This window comes from Manis pentadactyla, chromosome 3, assembly GCF_030020395.1.
Source record: "Manis pentadactyla isolate mManPen7 chromosome 3, mManPen7.hap1, whole genome shotgun sequence".
NCBI lineage: Eukaryota > Metazoa > Chordata > Mammalia > Pholidota > Manidae > Manis > Manis pentadactyla.
Genome location: NC_080021.1, coordinates 45,716,737 through 45,738,660, shown reverse-complemented (window position 1 = coordinate 45,738,660; position 21,924 = coordinate 45,716,737). Strand labels below are relative to the sequence as shown.

The following is a 21,924-nucleotide window of genomic DNA, read 5'->3' as shown; positions in this document are numbered from 1 at the left end:
ATTTGTGAAATATATTTCCCAGAACCAAAAATGTCTTACCTAAAGAGAATTGGATATGGATCATCCCTCTCTGGAGGTCCAGTAATACGGGCTATTGTCGGGAAAGACTTAACAGGAGGTTGGATCATTGTATGAGGTGCAGTTTCCATTAAATGGAAAACTTCTTCTAGTAGATTAATGAGCTTTTCTATTTCCCCTTCACTTATATTGGAGGATTCCAAAAGATCCATATCCATTGAAGCCTCTACCTCATTTTCATATTCCGGGTTTGTTCTCTCAAGTCCAGTATCTGTGTCATGATCAGGTTCACTGTGATTAGGAACAGACGAAGTCTTCTCTGCCAAATGGTCACCAAGTCTTTTAATCTCTGACAAGATTTCATAGAAATGGCACTTCTGAAGGATAGCTGAACCAGCAGTGACAACCCGCACAGTCTGATCTAAAAGTATTAGTTCCAGAAGTTTTTGATAGCCACTTTTTTCACTCTGCCTACCTCTTAAAAAAGCTTCCATTCCTTCTGTCATACTAATAACGCTGTCCAAAGCTTTAAAAGCATTTAACTTAAGGGAAGATGACACATGGTCAGCAAACAGGAGCTCTAATAAACCATGGATCACTCCTGCCTGTAGCAGTCCCATGACTCCTTGAGCCCCACATTCTGCTAGTGAGCACACTAATTTGGTCCCAGCTTTGAGTTGTCGGACATTTAAGGCAATAGGTTGGCGAAGGGCTACTTGTAAATTTAAAGCTTGCATGGTCCAGTCTACTAACTGGTCAAGCGAGTCTTGTTTTGTGTTTTTCAAATGCAAATAACTTAATCCTTTTATTATTAAACTTGGAATTTCTTCTAAAGCTGTTACCCATTTGGCACCTCTATCTTCCTGATACAAATCTAACAGTTCAGTTAACTTCACTGAGGCCTCTATTGCCCCTGAATTTTCTTTATCTGGACCTTGATCCTTCATTCTACTGATTTCAATTTCAAAAGTAGTCTTGTATGGACAACTGAAGTGCAAGAGTGGTACAAGTTCCCTGTCATATGGATCATATGTCATAGGAGGAACTGAAGCTAAGTCTTCAGCAGTGTACTCAACATCAAAGTTTGGATACTTAAATGTTTCACGTTCCAAGTCAGCAATTCCATCTTCATCACTGGAAATTTGTTCATAACCATCATCCCCTGAAAATTAGTTTGAATAGTATTTAAATATTACATTGTTGTTTAATGCAAAATAAAACTGATTAATCAAAAAATAATTTAATAGTATAGCAAAAGATAAGAATTCATGATTTCCTCAATTAAGTTAACTTCTGCCCCAACATCTTACCAATGATGACCAACATTTTATAATTTCTTATAGAATAATTATGGAGAAACTTTATAAGCTAAGACTTCTATCTGTTCACCTTTACAACTAACTCTCCTACAGATATCTTCCTCACAGAAATAAAATTAGAAATGTCTCAAAGTAATAAAAATAATTGAACCTTAATGATATCTTTAACTTGGTCTACAAAATGAAGTTAGTAAAATATAAGTTTCACTTAAAATATATTAGAGTGATTGGCTACAAAGAGGTTCCACAGAAAATATACATTTTTACTTTTACTATGTTTATATGAGTTCTTATCTGAAATTACAGAATTATTTCAAATGTTGTTAAATATGATTCTCAATGCTTATGAAAATTAAAGAATTTGATGTTTTCTTGTAAGTACATTTATTATGATAAAATAAAAACAATAAGAAAGCAAAAGACTCAAGATAAACTAATGATCTTCTAAAAAATAAAAGTAACAAAAAATCTTTCAGGAAGGAAAACGTTAAGATTACCTTCTTGAGAGAGTATTTTTAGATGGAAAAAAATTTGATAGATAATGATTAAGATAAACTTATAATATACCATAATCACAAAGCTAAACAAAATATTTTCAGCAAAAATATTTTAGGTTCTTTTTATAACATAAACTTCATATCCGTGAATTTTTACTTCTCTGCATTTACCTGTCACACAGTTTCCTAGGCCTCTATTATATTTTTTATGGAAAATTTGTTCATTTAAAATGCTCAGCTTTGCCAAAACAAAGCTTCATCATATCACATATACAACTTTTTATTTTATTTCAATTAAAACAAAACTAGAGACAGAAAACTTCTTGGTTTTACTTGTCAAGAATACTATTGCCTAGCTGTGGGAAAACAAAGAAAGGAAATGTTTCCAGAATTTTTCCCCAATACAGTATTTCTTTTGACATTCTTCTGCTCAAAACAATTTAGCTTTAGCAATATACTCATATTTGAAAAGAAAAAGGCCTGTAGAGGCCTGTCTCTGTCAAAATCCAAATGTTTTCCATTAAATTTCAAATTAACTGGCCTTATTCTCACACCTTCTTTATAAAACTAATAAAGAAAATAGCCTGCCTGCTGTCTGACTCCTATTTTGCCAAATACCATAAATCTATAAAGAAGTATATGGTAATCTGGGAATGAGGGAAACTAAAAAACTATCACTCAATAATCTAATTATTTACATCTTATAAAGACCCTGTGATAATGAAATGACCCTCACTCTCATGTAGAATGACCCTTACTCTATTTTAGAAAAAAATCAAGGCAGTTTATCTGTTCTTTTTCATAAATGCTTCAATATTACATGCCATTTCTTGGCCAAATTAAGAGTCAATGAGCTTGCCTATCTCTCACTTTTTGCTTTCAAAGGAAAAATTAAGCCTAATTAAAGGATTACATCACACACTCCTGTATAACTGAGATTCCCCCACTTGAATTTCTAAGAATAATGCAGTATTTTGCCAAAATATCTAGGTGGCAGACATCTTTAAGAATTCTCCAGCTAATAACACCACTTCTTACTCTGAAAATAACCCACCAAATATCTGATCATAGTGTATTTGCTGCATGACCCTGCTTCCCTGGCCAAAGCTGATGATACCAAGAGGCAACTGATACAGCACGCAAGCCAAACAATCTTTCTCCCAGGAAAATGGAAATGTGACTGAGATACAGTCAAGGAGTTTAAGCTGCTAGTTTAAAAAGAGATCAAACTCATGGGGTGAATAGAGAATCAACTGTTAGCTGACAAAGAAAAAAAAAAGTAGAAGCATAAAGCAAAGCAAAGAAATACCAGTTCTAGTCAAGTCTTCAGAGGCCCAGCTACACTTTAATCTGGGTTTCTTAAAAGCCATTTATCTTTGTTGTAAATTATCTTGCACTGCTCAGACACATCAAGTCAGTTCCTAGTACTTAAAACCAAAAAATTCTAACAAATATAACCCACCTTCACCTTCTTCATCCTCTTCACCTTCTTCCTCTTCATCGTCCTCTTCCTCCTCAGGGATACTGTCGACTGTATGGCGATCATCCTCATCCTCATCCTCTTCTTCCTCTACATCCACATCATCTTCATCATCATCTCCTTCTTCCTGCTGTTCCTCTTCTACTTCTCCTTCATCAGAATATTGACCTTCCTGGGGAACAGAATTCCGATCAGGAGAAATGGGCTCAAAGTAATCTTCTCTATGAGAAGTATCCTCTTCCTTGTCACCAGACACTGAAAAATTGATTTAAGGTACAGATTATTTTAATGGTTTAAAGAACATGAGGTAGCAGGACTGGATATTGCAACTACTGACATTTTGGATGATATAGCTCATAAATACCCTTAAAAAAAAAGTAGCAGGATTATTTGCTTTTAAAAAATATCAAGAGTATACATTGCACAACCTTAAACAGTGAGAAGTAAAGCATACTATTTTATGTTCTAAGATCATAAACTAACCCTTTTCTTTTTAGTTATTAGGTAACTACACAAATTTTTATCTAATACATACTGTTTATTTTTAACTGGTACCCTTCTGTATATACCAGTACCATGCATTAAGACTTTATTTTCAAAGCAAGGTTAATACAGCTTCAAATGAAATAACTGGTTTATTTTTTTAACAAATTCATTTGCCAAAAGAAAAACACAGGAAATACTGCACAGGAAGAAGGGTGATGGGGCATTACCTGCATCTAATTTTTTTCTTTAATCAAAAAGCACCACTAACATTAATGGAGGGGAAAAAAACAGAACTGATTTTATTTTGACCTGGTAAAGGCATGGGATCATCTTCATCATCATCAGGTGGAGGGGGTCCTGGAGGAGTTCTTGGTCCCCTTGGCTGTGTTCTTGGAGGGCTTCCATTAAATTGATCTTCTTTCTCCCCATCAGCTAGAGTTTTATTAGAGATAGAAAAAAAACTTTCAAATTATTATAGTGAAATGAATGCATGACAAAAATGTAGTTATGCATTTGAGTTTTTCATCTTCAGAATTTACTGATAAACTGTTCCTTCTTGATGTCTACCAAATTTTGCTAATTAACTTAATTGAGAAAATTAGAATTTCTGACTTCCCATATACCAAAATATAATGCATATACTGCTGGGCATTATCCCAGATAAATAAAGCTTATTTCCCTCAGGAAGATGTTCATGAATGCTCATTAACAGCTTTATTTGCAATAGCAAAGAACTGAAATTTAGACCTAAATGTCCTTAAATGGTTGAAATAAACTATGATACATTCATACAATGTTAACACTACTCAGCAATAAAAAAGAATGAACTATTGATACACCCAACAAAGTAGATAAACCTCAAAGAAATTATCCTGAATGAAAAAAGCCAATCTCAAAAAGATACTTACTATATGATTCCATTTATGCAACATGAAATAATATATTACACAGATGGACAACAGATTAGTGGTTGCCAAAGGTTAGGAATAGGTAGGATTGGTTTGGCTATAAAGGGGTAACTTATGATGGTATACTCAAGTATGTTGATTGTGGTGGTAGTTACGCAAGGTTACACAAGACATAAAATCACATACAGCTAAACACACACACACACACAGAGGAGTGCATATACAACTGGTGACACATGAACAAGCCCTACAGATTGCACCAATGCCAATATTCTAGTTTTAATATTGTTCTATAGTTTTAAAATATGTTAACAGTGGCAGAGGCTTGGAGAAAAGTGCACAGGACTTCTCTGTAATTACTTTGCAACCTCCTATGAATCCACAACTATTTCAAAATAAAAAAAAACATAAACACATACATATATACATACACACACACAATGTATAAGCTTGTGTCAATTTTAAAACTAGTTAATAAATTTAACAAAATTTTTGAGTAGCCACTTCATATGTCAGGCACTGTGATAAGACTAGAAACACAAATGTAAGTAAAACATACTCTTAGCCCACAAGGAACTCATTGTCTGGTAAGAAAGACAAATGAGCATAGAAAAATGAAACATTACAAGAAAAAGAAAAGTAAAAGATTAGATTAACTGTGCTTAGCAGGTAAAATATGAGATGGAAAACACAGCGTGTGACCATCAGAGACCTCACACCACACTATCATGTCATGATTAAGAGAAACTAAGGTCAGGGAAGGCAGTACAACATGAAGAAGACAAGTAATGACTCTATAGCACCTTACTATGCGGATGGGCAGTGACTGCAATGGGGGTGGTGAGGATCTTGATAATATGGGTAAATGCTGAAACCACAATGTTGTTCATGCGAAACTTTCATAAGACTGTATATGAATGATACTTAAACTAAAAAAAAAAATTCCTCCCTCCCCTTCAAAAAAGAGAAACTAAGGTCATTTTATTTATGCTCATAATGCTCACTGTAAAGCCAAATTTTTTTGGCTTAAAATATTGTGACCTCAATTATAATTTCAAAATGTATTCCTGAATATGCTTATTTCAACAGCTTACAGTGAGTTATACCAGAGTAAGGAGAAGAGACCCTGGGACTGTAAATCCGGCAGCCTATCTTATAGAAGGAAAGCCTGAAGTTTATTGGGAGTTCTGGTTTTTCCTGTCTCCAGTTAATGAGCAAGAATCTCAAAAAATGGGACAAATCTGCACTAGCTAAGATTCAGACATCTAAACAAATTTGAAATGCACTCTTGAAAAAAAATGCCATTTCAAGAATATATATGCCAAACTTACTGCCAATTCTTCAATTCTTTTAGAGACAATTTTGAGGTAAACCATGAATAACCATTGGATTAAATTATCATTTGCATATTTTAAATGACAAATGAAACCTTCAGGTCAATTAAAAAGTATTCTAGGAAAGAAGAAAAAAATAAAATGTAACCATTTCAACATAAACTCTTAGAGGAAAGAACTGGCAAACACTAACAGGTATCTTGTCAAGTCTTAAGCAAGGTTTAAAGGTAGAAGAGCCATTTGAATCTTCTTCTACATAATGAATGTAAGTCACTGACAGCAAATTTAAAATTCTCACCATGTTTTGTATTCCTTTTCAGATTTGGCTGTGGCTGGGGAGGTGGCGGAGGTGGAGGTGGTGGTGGCGGAGAGTCTCTATCATGACTTATCACTCTATCCACTGAGCCGTATATTGCCAGGGTCAGACAGTTATACCAGCCTCTTAGCACCAAACCATCAGTATTCACCTAATTTTGTCAGGGGAAAATATCTTTCAAATTAATGTCTTAATATGCCAAAAGTACACTGGTATCAAATTACTCTGTGACTCAACTAAAACCTTTAAAAGTATGCTGAAAATGCAGAAGCCAATACTGGTGGAAATTCACCCAGAGGCAGTTTTATATGGCCCTCCAGAGTTACCATACCTAAATCTGTCTCAAGACAGCATGCCCCAGTCTGACACTTTATGTCACCTTGTTCAAAAAGCATTACTAGATTCTGAACCAAAAGGGAATGAAATTAAGTGGGAGTTAAGCCAGTTAATAAATTGAACCCCAACAGTTACATAAGTCATGGAGGTGCATAAAAGCACAAATGGAGCTCAGTCTCAAGAATTATGAGGTCCATTAACGCTGCACAGAATTCTTTTTAAATGTCAAATTCAAACATGCAGGTATATTTTGATGTACCCACATTGTACTTGAAAGGGTAACCAGAGGCATTAAACAAATCATTTTGCAAAGAAACTTTTTCCTAAAAAGATCAAAGACTTCATCAATGCCATTAACCCTCAATATTTCCTTATAAAATAAAAATAACAACTTTACATTCTTCAGAACTTATCTGTATCAATTGCCCTATCTTCACAATAACTACAAGAGGTAATTAGAGCAAATATCGTTAACACATAAGAAAATCAGAATGCTAATAGAAGAACCTGGACCAGAAACAAAAGCCCCTGACTTCTGAGTTCTCTTTCCACTCTACCGTATTAGGTAAAGATGAAGAAATATGCAGTAAAGGAATCCTTCTAGAGGCACAATAAGGAAGAAAGAAGTTATTCTACTTGCTAACTTGAGCAAACTGTAGTGAAGGTAAATTGGGGATCAGAATAAAGACTCAAAATATTCTGCCCAGGAACTGACAGATTCTAAACAGAAATCCTATTGGAAGAAAAAGAGAAAAGGAAGATAATTTTTAGTCTAGACAGGATGCAGAATAAATTCTCCCCTTAAAAAAAAAAACACACAAAAAAAAACTCAGCAGGCTGAGTAGTCTCACACTACTACACAATTATTTTGGCATTTCAGATATTCCATGATTCAGATCTTCTAGATGTTTCTAGAATGGCATTTGGTAAGTCAAGAAAAAAGGCATATTCTGATATGAAAGGACGAAATGTGAAGTGTGCATTTTTTAAGGAAACTTAATTAAGGCATAGTGGTATCTAATAACAATTTACCTGCCTGTCATCTTCTGAACTTTACCACCTAAATTAAAGAAGAGATAAACACGAATGCTTATCTTTTCCTGACTCACATATAAAATTAGGGGGTTAGAAAGAGCTTTACAGGTAGAGAATGATGTAACGTCTCTGCTCCATTTAAAAATAGCTTCTGGATAAAAGAGGCAATCAGATAAGAAATAGTGACATTCTGTAGCATTTGAACCAAATAAGCTGACATTCTGCATCACTGGTTTATTGGGATCAAAACTCTTGAAAAGAAGTAAAAACAAACAGTAGTAAGAAGTTGAAAACTGACTTCTGCAATTACCTTTGAGTTGGGTCTAAAGATGATGGAAGTATTCTCATCATATTCCAGGCTGCCAAAAGAGTAGGAATAAACATATAGGCTCAAACACTGAATATCACAGTTCATGAAGAAGTTTTTCTAAAGCGGTTATTAGTTTAATAAAACCAAATGCTAGATTTTTGTTATAATTTGATAAACCACAAAGTTTGGGGTTAATTTACTTCCCCTAAAATTTTACCAAGAAAAAGTATAAACAAACCCCACAGAGATTCTGATTTAATTGGTTTGGGGTGAATGTAGGTATCAGTATTTTTAAAAAACCACTCTAGGTAATTCTAATGTACAGTCAAATCAGAGAACCACTGCATTATAGTCTTCTAAAATTGTGTAATGGGACCAAAATTAAAGAAAAGTACCTATTTTTATCAAGTAGGTACTGACAAAAGAATTCTAAAATATTAAAAATTAGCTGCTTCAGATTATCTAGGTTCCATCATTTTTAAAAAGGTTGTTATCAACATAATTTAATAATAAATGAACAGTAAAACAAGCAAAATCTAAAAAACTTAATTCCTGAAAAAGAATATTTCCATTTTTAAGCTGCTTTTAAAATGCTTTTATTTTGCAGATGAGTTCTAAGTAAACCCACTTAACAGTCAATTATTTTGCAGATAACAATACAACTAGTTTTAATAATACTTAGCATGTATTAAAAAATCCAAAAAGGGGATATCTATTAACAAATTAATCTTTTCCAAATTTGACTGTAGAATTTTAAATTATACAGTAGTGTGATGCAAAGACACAAAATACTAGCTCAATGTGTTTATAAAAGGCAATCTTTTCCAAATTAGGTTATTACCAAATCAAATGATATGTATAAGAGAAATACACCAATAAAAAGAAAACAAAGATGATTAATGTTTCACACATTTAGAATTATTTTGTAAATAAACTCAACATCTTCTTAGAAGCTTAACATTTCTTTAATATTGCCAACTGATAAAATTTAACCCTGAGTTTTGGCTCTCTCACCAAACATATCCATTTCTTCTATCTAAGGAATAAAAATATTTTGGTTACTAATTCATGAGTTTCTGGTGAAATTACCTAGTAGGTACATACCTTCCCAACCTATCGAAAACTGGGGCACTTGGTTTGCTTACATTGTTAAAGAATAAGTCTAATTGAAATGTGTGCGGAGATGTCTCCCTGTGAATGAAGCAAAGTTGAAACGTCAGCCTTTGTAATAATCAGTTTCTAAATTAAAATAAAAACAAAGTAAGTACAAATTTAAGAACAATTCTAGAATTAAGATATAATATTCCTATGAACAACTGTACAGTTAATTGTAATATTTTCTGTAATTTTATTGACATCCAATTCTCAAGTAGCTACTACTCACTTTGAGTATTACTGAAAATAAAATTTTAATCAAGTATCTTTTGTCTGCTACTTATTTAGACCATCCTAAAACACCTAAGTATTTTGAAACTTAAACATATTTTAAAGGCAAATGCTAATTAATTGTGACATCTAACTTTTAATTCTTTGCATCACTATTCACTTTCACTAAAAAAAGAATCAGGAGTTAACTAACTTCAAGTTAAATATTACAATTACAATTTGATTTCAATTTAATCCACATTAATACAAGACTCAATAATAATTTAAGCATCAGAGCCCTAAATTGAGACTTAAAGCCTAACCTGAAACTTGTACAGCAGCAATTTACATACCTGGATTTTTTTTGGATTTATATAATTAAGATTTAATTTAATTTGTGTTAGAATGAAATCTTACTTCACTTGATATATATTTCACCCATAGCTGACATTCCTTAGATGCAACTAAAATCTTGATTTTAAACCAAAATGGTAAAAGGGGTGATGCCCAGAGTACTATCAAAGAGGGTCCCTCAGAGAGTAGAAGTACTATAGATGCAATTCTTCTAAAGGGCAATATGGATATAAAATTTGGGAGACTGAGAAAATGTTCACACCATCTGATCCAGAAACAATTCTTCCTAGTAGTGTTTCTATGGAAATGATGATATGTGAACAAATATTTTTCAAAAGGATGCTCATCATACTACTATTTGTAATTTGGAAACCTAATAGTCCCCACATAAAGAACTAGCCAAATAAACTACAGTACAGTAGTGCCTCTTTATCTACAGGGGAATACACTCCAAGACCCACAGTGGATGCCTGAAACCAGGGATAGTACCAAACCCTACAAATATATTTTTTCCTCTGCATACATACCTATGATAAAGTTTAACTAACAAGTTAGGCACAGTAAGACATTAACAATAACGAATAATAAAATGGAACAGTTATAACATATTGCAATAAAAAGTTATGTAAAATGTGGTCTCAAAATATCTTATTGCACTACACCCTTCTTGTGATGTGACATGATAAAATGCCTACATGGTAAGAAGAAATGAGATGAATGAACTAGGCATTGTGATGTAGCATTAGGCTACTACTGACCTTCTGACAATATGTCAGAAGGAGGATCATCACTTCAGGACTACAGTTGACTGGGGATAACTGAAACCACAGATAGCAAAACTAGATAAAGGGGGACTTCAGTAGTCATTCATTAGATTATGCAACCATTAAAAACTGTATTTCAAAAACTATTTAAAGATGTGGTACTCCTAACATATGTTAAGTGAAATTTTAAAAATACACAAAAAATATACAATAGGATCAGAGTAGCATTAGACATTTACCTTACCCAAATTCAAAAACATGCTTTCAACAACTTAAGTCTCTCCCTCCTATCCATCCTCTTCAAACTAGACCCTGGCCTCCAATATCTCAAGGAAAGGAAAAAGGACAGCAATGAAAATTTTTTACTTTTGAAGCCTCAAAGAATCAGATCCTGATCACTAAGAAGTGATTTAAAGAATCAACAGTAATTCATTTTTAATTGCACTAGACTTTCATCTCACAACTTGCTGACTCTAAAACCTAACCTAAGATACCATATTTACAAAAGACAAAATATATACACACACACAAAACCTATGTTAAAAAACAGAATGCATCAAATGTGAGGATTCTCTTGGGATACGGGATTTTAATTTTACCATAGGTTTCTGAATTTTATAAGGAAAAAACCACTATTGTAAAGCAGGCTACACAAATATTACTCGATCTCTAACATCACTTTTATCCTTGAAGAGTTCAGGCTTCCTAACATCTTACATTTGTACCGCTGCACTAATACTTTATTTTACTGTTTTGTAACATATTAACCATGGATAAAATTGTTTGATAATTTCATATTTGTAATTATGAAAACATGAACAGCCATTTGGCCCCAGCTAAGGAAAAGTAGAGCAATAAGAAGGAAGACGTAACAATACTATCCATGGCAGCTAAAAGGAGAGATCCATTTTGCCTGTTGTGGTAACCAGCCTCCAAGACGGTCCCCAATGACCCCTGCTTCCTGGTATTCACACCATTGTGTAGTTCCTTCCCATGCTGTGCCAGTAGAGTACATAATCAACAGAATATAGTAAAAGTGTCAGTATGTCACTTCTGATATTAAATTATAAAGCAAAATAACTGTGGCTTCCTTCTTGGGCATGCTTTCTCACCTCTGGATCACTCACTCTAGAGGAATCCCTTTTGTGACTTATGCCGCCCTATAGAGAGGATCTCCTGGCAAGGAACTTAAGTCTCCTACCAACAGCCATATGAGTGAGCTCCTAAACAAATTCTCCAACCCTAGTCAAATCTGAGACTGCAGCCCTGGCCTCTATCTTGACTATAATTTTATGAGGGAACTTGAGTCAGCTAAGCCACTTTCAGGTTCCTGACCCTCAGAAACAGAGATAATAAATGTTTACTGTTTTAGGCTGCTAAAATTGCTATAATCTGTTATGCAGCAATAGATAACTAATAGACTTTTCTTGACCAAAAGCAGTGACATCTAACTTTAGAGAAGACTGTTGGATATACTACCATTATCGCACCTTTCCCATTCTATACACATCTCCCTTTACTGGAAAAAATTATAGGAAAATGTAAGTTTTTATTTCCTTAAACATGGAAAAAAAAGGCATGCAGTCAGTTCTGAACCTCTCATTATACACATTAAACATTCTTATTGCTTGTTTTGTATTTGTTTTACTTTTGATTAGCCTGAAAACCTTTGGCAATTTTATATTTATTTCTACTAATAACCAACGACTCTCCACAATTATGAAGAAATGAGCCCTTCACTTTGAATCTGTATCATAATGCTCACCACTAAATAGCTGGTTTAATTTCTTGCTGGAAACTGAGCTCTCACAGCATGCACATAATGAAATGTGTGCATAAAATTAATATCTAGGATCTAGAGGGTATTACGCTCAGTGAAATAAGCCAGGCGGAGAAAGACAAGTACCAAATGATTTCACTCACATATGGAGTGTAAGAACAAAGAAAAAAACTGAAGGAACAAAACAGCAGCAGAATCACAGAACCCAAGAATGGATTAACAGTTACCAAAGGGAAAGGGACTGGGGAGGATGGGTGGGAACGGAGGGATAAGGGGTGGGGAGAAAGGGGGCAATACAATTAGCATGTATAATGTGGGGGTGGGCACGGGGAGGGCTGTGGAACACAGAGAAGACAAGTAGTGATTCTACAGCATCTTACTATGCTGATGGACAGTGACTGTAATGGGGTTGTTGGGGGGGCTTGGTGATGGGGGGAGTCTAGTAAACATAATGTTCCTCATGTAATTGTAGATTAATGATACCAAAATAAAAAAAAAATTAATATCTAGGCTATAAGCTAAATCCTCACATAAATATATTTATTATATGCATTCATGTTTACATGACCAAAATTTATCTTCTATTTCCAATTCATGTAATTACAATAAGAAGAAGATGATTACGCATGTACAATAAAGATCAAATTCCTTTGTCTCATATGTCAGCTGTTAAAGTTATCACAACTCCACAACAAAGACCATGTCTTACATTTTGGTTATTTCCCACAAAGCCTAAGAAAGAGAAAGCATCAAATAGCAACTTGCTAATTGTAAGTGAAGGCTAATGTGAAGCTACAAATTATAAAAAGACACATGTATCAGGCTAAGAGGATCACCAATAAAATACTATAATTTAAAAAATGTAATAACATAATAAAAGATATATTTCTAAACGCTCAGACTAATTCTTATTTATTTTCAAGGAAAAAGGTTTAAAAAAGTTCATGTACTAGATTGTGCCACCCTAAATTATTTTGAAAAATATAAAGCTATTTCTACCATTTTTTAAAAAAGAAATGAAGAAATATATTATCTAGTATTTAGGTCAAATAATTACTCTTTTTAAGTTTACAATGATATATGACTTATACAGAAAACCTATAGTCAATTACAATGCAACATAACCATAACTGAACTAAGTTTTAGGCTTTTTTCTTATATTACCTTAAATTTTTGCACTTAATAATATGTTTCTAGGACAATCTTTAGTCAAAAATTGTTGTAAAAACAAAGTTGACTTACCCATATGCTCTATTGTCTGGCAAGCTGCTATGGGCTCTTACTCCTGGGGGTATGACGCGAACTTCATTGATATAAACCACACATGGAAAACGAACCACATCTATATGAGAACTTTGCTTTAAAAAAGGGGGAAGAGAGGGATATAGTGTAAGAAAACCCTTTGTTTATGCAAAATTTACTCACCTTCAATTTATCAAATGATCTTAAGATAAACTCCATATCATTAAAGAGTGCTATTATATTATTTACAATGCTGTATAAACTACTCTTTTAAAAATAGCTTCTGATGAATAAAATTTACCTAGTTAAATCTCTCCATTTGTATAATAACATTTTCTGCAGCATGTATGATTTGCTGCTGCTGATGTATTGCTTAGGCCAATAAAGACCCACAATCCCTTACTGGAAACCTCTGGTGCTAGATGTGTTTCAGCATCCTGACTTTTTGCATCTTTAGAAAGGTGGTATGATATACTTATATTACTTAACAGCCACAATGGCTTCTGGGGCAGAACCTTAATCAAAACATTAATATTTCTACAGCCACATGTATAAACACTCACACTAAATAAAGATTATAACTAGCATCATGTCAGTTCAGATCACATTGCACAGTCAAATGAATTCAGGGCAGATTTTTGTGCCATTTTTGAATTTCTGAATTACAGATAAGAGATTATGGATCTGTACTTAAATTAGCTTAGTGAACTTACACAGTTAATACCAAGAAATCAAGGGAAGTCATTTATGTACTGAATAGTTGGGATAAACCGTTCCTGAAGTTTGAAAAAGAAAAAAATCAACAAACTACAAGTTTATCATGACAAAAGAAATGGATAGCATAAATTTGTATACACTTTATTTATCACTTGACACAGGATCAGACAAATGTAGCTCTTGAAATCAATAACTTGAAAAAGAATTCTTCCCATTGTTTCTGGACTATTTTACATCAACTTTTCCTTGCAGTTCAGCTAACTATGATTATATAGTGGGCAAAGTTCATAATAATAAGAATGGCTCACATTATTTTCACCTGGAATGACTGAGTCTTGAGCCTCTCTTGAACGCACAAAGAATATCGTGCGTATCCAAGACTGCTGAAATTAGTCTTTCTTAAAATGTGACAGAGAATGACTTCCCAATTTTGCACTTTAAACTTGATTATAATTAAACATATAGGTAAAGAAATCTTAAAATAATGTTCACTATTCAAATGCACTTAAACTCTCAAAAATATAAAAGAAACAAGATGAATGCAAAATGAAGCTGTTAGTTGTTATCTTCCAATATCCATTTTCTTCTTCTACTACACAAATTCAAGCTAGGCACCAATGAAGTAACGACTGGACTTCCCAGACAGCTGGGAAGCCTGTGTAAACATTTAACGACTGAATTCTCATCAGTGGGGTACAAATGGAAATGATGTAGGCGACTCTGGATCGAATCCTTAAAGGGAAGGTTCAGACTTCAGAAATTCCCCCCACCTTTTCTTCCAATATTCTGCCACCTTTCTACAACATGGATGTTATGGTGAGCTCTTTTAGACAATGCAGACAATACCATAAAGATGGCAAAGGAACGGTACAGAAAGAACCTAGGTCCTTGACATTGTGGGACTGTCATATTAGCCCTAGAATATTTACAACCAAATTACTGAGTGAGAAAATCCTATTTAATCCACTGTTACTTTTAATTTTATGACAGCAGTTGAACCTATATCCTAATTATTACAAATATACTATAGTTACTCAACAAATATACAGTAGAATTATTTAAAAGAAATAAGCATTTTGCCTCAAACTTTGGTGCTATTTCTACCTATAAGGAATTCCTCTACTTTAAAAAGTCTACTACTGAAGCTCCTTTGCTTACATGCTTATAAATTCTCATTAATATGTTCAAAGGAAGCTTACAACAAAATTTTATCAATTCTATCCTCCTCTACCCTGCCCTCTACTGACTAATGAAAATGAATGGTATTAGTAGTAATTTGGGTATAAACACCATGGACCTAAAAAAATGAACTTAAGGTTTTACAAACAACCTTTCAAAATCTCTTTTGTTTGTAAGTAAGAGTTTCTGTATTGGCTGCTACCAGTCTTACTCAATATTCGTATTTCTAAACAGTTATTAAATGTCTTGTTGTGTTCCAAGGTATGTTAAGCCCTGAGGATAAAAAGAGAAGACGCAATCTCTCCCATTATAGGAAGAGACAACCTATCGTGTTAGACAAACAGGTAAGTTGCTATGATACAGATGCACACAGGATACTACAATGAAAAGTCAGAGGGGTACTTACCTAACTCAGATTGTGGGCAAATATTTGTGGGGTGAAGGGGGAGTAGTAAGGAGAAAGGGGAGTGTCAGGGAAGGTTTCCCAAAAGTAGAACATGAGCTAAGTCTTCAAGGGAACCAAGAATCAGTGGAAGAGAAGGAAAGGGAATAGCTTTCCAGGCAAAGGGAGAAGGATGCACAGAGGAATGCAAAGAAAACAACTTGGAAGATTCAAGAAATTGCAAGCACAGTTCACCATGGTTAGACGGGAAATGAAGAAGGGAAGTAGGGCAGAGCATCTAAGCACAATCAACAGAATTACAAGAAATAAGATCTCCACCCACTGTCAGAAGTCAACTCCAAATCTTTATCTCCATCTACCACCTCTCTCCTGAGCCCCAGGCCACTACATCCAACTGCCAACTGAACATCTCCACTTCAATGTCCTTCTGGCACCACAAATTCAGCAAGTCCAAAACTGAACTCTACTGTAACAGTGATGGCACCACCATCCGCACAATGGCCAAAACAAAAACTATTATTATTCTTGGCTTCTTTCTCATTCTCTCTCACCTAAATCATTCATTCATCCAAATACCATGCCCTATTGATTAAAACTCGAAAAAGCTCACAAATCTCTGTATTTCCTTCCATTTCTGCTGTCACTCTAGTTCTACAAGACACTATTTACTCTAATATGGATTACAGCAGCAATAGGATCCTAACTCCAGCCCATTCTCCTATTGCAGTACAGTCTTTCTAGACTGTAAATATATCACTTCCCTGCTCCTTACCATCTCCAGGCCAAATTTCTTGTCTTATAAACAAGCATGGCCTCTTCTTATCACTCCAAATTTATAACTCCAATATACCATGTTCTTTCTTATCTGTAAGCCCTCACTCATGCTTTCGTCTCTGCTCCGACACTCTTCTGCCCCAACGCCTTTTAAATGTCCACTTTTTCTTAGCTGAACCAGATCAAGTCTAGATAGATGCCTATTCTTTGTATCCAAAGTTTCTTATCAAACTAAATTATAATTGCTTCTTTTAACTCTCCCATTACAGTGTTATTTCAATAAGGTAAGAACAGAGCCTCAATTTACTGTTATTTTCATAGTGCCTAGCATATTCATTTAATGAATGAAAAAATTTGAATAGGTGCTTAATAAAAGTTGATTTGATTGAGTTTTCAAAGAGTTAAAAATATTACAGTGAAGTAGGGGCTTATGATATCTAGAGAATTACAGAAAGCTAGGAAGATAGTTGACAATGGGAAATCACGAAAGGCTTATGATTAGGGAAGTTACAGGAATGTGGAGAATAGATTGGTCAGATTCCAGGACTCTGAGCCACATTTATCTTCAGGAGTCACTGTGTGTTTAAAAGTCACAGTATAGTTGTCTCCCCCTCCTTACTTTTCTATCCATGACAATTACCTTCTCTTCTCTTTTACTGTCTCCTGAGGGTAAGCTAAAGTTATTTCATCTATTCCTACCATTCCATTATTATTGCTGTTCAGATGAGTTCCACGCTGGTTTGTTAAAGAAACTCTAAAATGAAGTTGGACTTTATATCATCAATCACTCTTGTAAGACTGTATTTTAACCCAGCAATTCCACTCAAGAAAGTAATAAATAAGATTGTACAAAATAATTCAACTTCAAGAATATCACGTCACTATAAAAGTCAGAAACTTACATGTATGAGAATATAAAAATAATAGCATTACCATTGGCAAAACTGGACAGCTACATGCAAGAGAATGAAACTGGATTATTGTTTAAACCCATACACAAAAGTAAACTCGAAAACGATTAAAGACTTGAATGTAAGTCATGAAACCATAAAACTCTTAGAAGACAACATAGGCAAACATCTCCTGACTATAAGCATGAGCAACTTCTTCCTGAACCCATCTCCTCGAGAAAGGGAAACAAAAGCAAAAATGAACTCATGGGACTACATCAAACTAAAAAGGTTTTGTATGGCAAAGGACATCATCAACAAAACAAAAAGGCATCCTACAGTATGGGAGAATATATTTGTAAATGACATATCCAACAAGGGGTTAACATCCAAAATATATAAAGAACTTACACACCTCAACACCCAAAAAGCAAATAACCCAATTAACAAATGGGCAGAGGATATGAAGAGACAGTTCTCCAAAGAAGAAATTCAGATGGCCAACAGACACATGAAAAGATGCTCCACATCACTAATCATCAGGGAAATGCAAATTAAAACCACAATGAGATATCACCTCACACCAGTAAGGATGGCCAGCATCAAAAAGACTAAGAACAACAAACGCTGGCGAGGATGCGGAGAAAGGGGAACCCTCCTACACTGCTGGTGAGAATGTAAGCTAGTTCAACCACTGTGGAAAGCAATATGGAGGTTCCTCAAAAAACTAAAAATAGAAATACCATTTGACCCCTGAATCCCACTCCGTGGAATATACCCAAAGAATACAACTTCTCAGATTCAAAAAGACATGTGCACCCCTAGGTTTATCGCAGCACTTTTTACAATAGCCAAGATATGGAAGGAACCTAAGTGTCCATCTGTAGATGAATGGATAAAGATGATGTGGTACCTATATACAATGGAATACCATTCAGCCATAAGAAAGAAACAAATCCTACCATTTGCAACAACATGGATGGAGCTCGAGGACATTAATAAGCCAGGCGGAGAAAGACAAATGCCAAATGATTTTCCTCATTTGTGGAGTATAACAATGAAGCAAAACTGAAGGAACAAAATGGCAGCAGACTCACAGGCTCCAAGAATGAACTAGTGTTTACCAAAGGGGAGGGGTGTGGGAGGGCAGGTGGGGAGGAAGGGAGAAGGGGGCTGAGGAGTATTATGTTTAGTACATATGGTGTGGAGGATCACGGGGAGAACAGTGTAACACAGAGAAGGGACATAGTGGATCTCTGGCAACTTGCTGCACTGATGGACAGTGACTGCATTGGGGTATGGGTGGGGACTTGATACTATGGGTAAATGTAGTAACCACATTGTTTTTTCATGTGAAACCTTCATAAGAGTGCATATCAATCATACCTTAATAAAAAATTAAAAAATAAAAAATAATAGCATTACCACTTAAATATGCAGCCAATAAAAAATGGTATTATATAAAATATCTAGGAAAGAAAACAGGACAGCTAAGGGTCAGAGATGAGAGATAGCTTTTTACCATGTACCCTTTTGTACCTTTTGAATTTGTACCTTAAGTATGTATTATGTGGTCAAAAAGATAACATTTAAATATGAAGTATACTTTTAAAATATTATATAAGTGTAGTCTTGATTTATAAAGATGCATAACACATTCTTAGATGAGAAATTACAAACATTATTATATTATGGGTATGTTAATGTGGGTGGTGGGTGTATACATTTAAACATCTGTATATTTACTAGAGATTTGGGAAAAAATTAAAAGAAAGCTGTTGATGATAGCTGAGACTAAGTAAGAAAGGTGAGTCATTGAAAGCTGTTGTTCTTTTGTACTTTCTGGTTTTTCTATAATGAAGTGCTAAAAAATCTTACTTTTTCTTCTTTACCCCTAATTTTTTTGGATCATTTAGGTGTTACTTATCAATTAATCTATCTAATGCATTTTACTAGTCACATAATTTGCCTGCTCAAAAACTACCCATTTCCTATAAAATAAAGCCCACACTCCTTTGCTGATCATTAAAGGAATTCCATGATCTGGCTTCAAAGAGCCTTTCATGTGCCACTTCACACTCCTACTTCAGGCATACCCTATGCAGGACTGACTGACCACTCCAGGAAAATGCCCTCCTTGCCTTCCTACAATTGTGGAACATTTCTTCTTCCACCAAGGCAAATTCATATGCCAACAGCCTTGAAGAAGTATTCCCTGATACTCTCAAACGAAGAGTGATCTGTTCCTCCTCTGAAATCAGATGGCCTTTATTTGTACCGTCAAAGGGAACTAAATAAATACTGACTGGAGACCTAAGATATCAGACAGTGATGGGCATTTTGGAAATAAAAGTGATAAACCTTAAGGAATTTCCACTCTCTCTTTATGCACTCACTGAATTCTAACTTGAATCATAATTTTGTGGACCTAATCTCCAATACTTAGCCATAAACTCCTTGCGAACAAACATCTTATAATCCACATTTCCCACAAACCCTTGCTCCTCCTTCAAGACTCAGTTCAAATGTGATCTCTACTAAGCCTTCGCCAATCATTGCCAGAAGAAGGTATTTAACTACCTGTCCTATCCTCTCGTGGTCCTCAATGTTTGCCCAAGAATGAATAAAGACATACTAGATTCTTAAATATTTAAGTGAATGAATGCCAATTTTCCTAAACTAGAATACTACTAATCATCATATGCTTCTTTCTTTCATGTCTAACTTCTATTACTGTACACATGACAGGTTTGTTCAGATCCAGCGACTGCTTCCAGCCTGAGTTTTCTAAACTGTAGCTGGAATTACAGTCAGAGAAGTATGGTCATTAAACAAACAGAGCTGACTGACAACCCACATGAAATGAGAGACCACGACTTTTTAGTAAGACATGCTAAAGTTTCCAAACTTTTTTTACAGACCTACAAACCATTCGTTAAATAATTAGAAAATCAAGTTGTCAACTTTTTTTTTTGCCAAATAGAGGATTAGGATATAAGGACTACCCAGTATCATCACTATCCCGGAAAAAAAAGTTTTCTAAGTTGATTAAGTTTACACTGAAAGAGAAATGTGGGTTCTGGGTGTTTCTTTAAATTTCTCTGTGGACTAACAGTTACCAAAGGGAAAGGGACTGGGGAGTGTGGGTGGAAAAGGAGGGATAAGGGAATTAAGGGGCATTATGATTAGCACACATAATGTGGGGGGGGCACGGAGAAGGCAGTATAGCACAGAGAAGACAAGTAATGACTTTATAACATCTTACTGTGCTGATGGACAGTGACTGTCATGGGGTATGTGGTGGGGACTTGATAATGGGGGGAATCTAGTAACCACAATGTTGCTCATGTGATTGTATATTAATGATACCATAATAAAAACAAATTTCTCTGTGACTCCGTTCATGTTCATTTTTGACCGGCTTTTAGGAATCTTTAGTTAACTAGCTATATTCAATTTACATATCGCAGATCCGTTCGTACGTTCAAAGGCGCTCAAGTTATTACAGAACGCTTACTCCACAACACCCTTCCCCTCGCCCCTAGAAACAATACAGCTGTGCTGTACAGCTTGACCACCTTCTCTCTCTTCGCAAGTATTGTCCACGCAGAGGACGTACTGTGTAGTAACTCACGTCCTAATGGGCGAAATCTTTCCAAGAGCTAGGTATTTAAAGTTTCAGGACAAACTAGAGAACGCCGCGATCCTAAACCCAATGAGTGTCACATCTGGGCAGCTTAACTCCTGCCAGAGAGAGGACCTAGAAGAAGGGATTTAGGACCACGAAGCCAGCGTGACCTGCTTGGTCACGGACTACTGTCAAAACAAGCTTTCCAAGACCCTTGCCGCAGACCGCCCGAAGTAAAACTAGGGATGAAGCTGACAGGAAGCTAACAACAACAAACAAGCAAAGCAACCAGAGCAACCAACTCGACCAGAGAGGCGGAGACCCAAGTGGTGCAGGGAAATGGGGGGGGGGGGCTACCGCCCTCCCCACCCCAGACACGGCGCCCACACCCAAGCGAGGGGGAAGGGTGCTTACAAGTGAAGAATTAAACGGCAACGGAAGGACAAAAAGTCGAGGCACAGCCAACGGTTTTTTGTAAGGATCCCCAAAGGAGGGAAGCAGGGTCGGAATCAAATAGCAGTCTTACCTCAGCGCTCGGGTGTTTAAAAGTATCTAAAAATAGCAGCTCCATCGCCGAGTCCACCGCCATGTTCGCCGCGGGCGGGGGGTGGAAGGAAGACTTCCGGCGCATAGCTCCAACCACCGCCAGAGCGGCTCGGGAGAGGGAGAGAAGACAGCACTTCCTGCGAGCCCCGTGCTCGCGCCGCAGGCCCTGGCCTATCCCGAAGCGGGTTTCGGCCCCAAGCCGCCAGCCCCGCCTTCCCCAGCGCGGCGGAAGGCGCCGTTGGA

The 21,924-nt window shown here is 35.5% G+C and overlaps 1 protein-coding gene across 7 annotated transcripts in view; it reads right to left on the bottom strand.

Annotated features, from left to right (window-relative positions):
* VIRMA (vir like m6A methyltransferase associated) overlaps positions 1 to 21,885 on the bottom strand; it is a 62,007-nt gene extending 40,122 nt beyond the window's left edge. For 2 of the 7 annotated variants that reach the window (XR_005022641.2, XR_005022642.2), the window contains exons 1-8: positions 21,662 to 21,884; positions 13,545 to 13,660; positions 9,144 to 9,230; positions 8,040 to 8,088; positions 6,341 to 6,509; positions 4,110 to 4,232; positions 3,297 to 3,569; positions 40 to 1,180 (exon numbers count right to left, since the gene is read on the bottom strand). Coding sequence is in view for 5 of the 7 variants with exons in the window: in XM_057497891.1 (XP_057353874.1) it covers positions 40 to 1,180; positions 3,297 to 3,569; positions 4,110 to 4,232; positions 6,341 to 6,509; positions 8,040 to 8,088; positions 9,144 to 9,230; positions 13,545 to 13,660; positions 21,662 to 21,766 (2,063 nt within the window). In the remaining 2 variants the exon portion in view is untranslated. Of the gene's footprint in view, positions 1 to 39; positions 1,181 to 3,296; positions 3,570 to 4,109; positions 4,233 to 6,340; positions 6,510 to 8,039; positions 8,089 to 9,143; positions 9,231 to 13,544; positions 13,661 to 21,661 lie in introns of those variants that run through there. The other 5 variants (XM_057497891.1, XM_036875090.2, XM_036875107.2 and 2 more) reach the window with 5 other exon arrangements.
* Between the last annotated feature and the right edge of the window lie 39 nt (positions 21,886 to 21,924).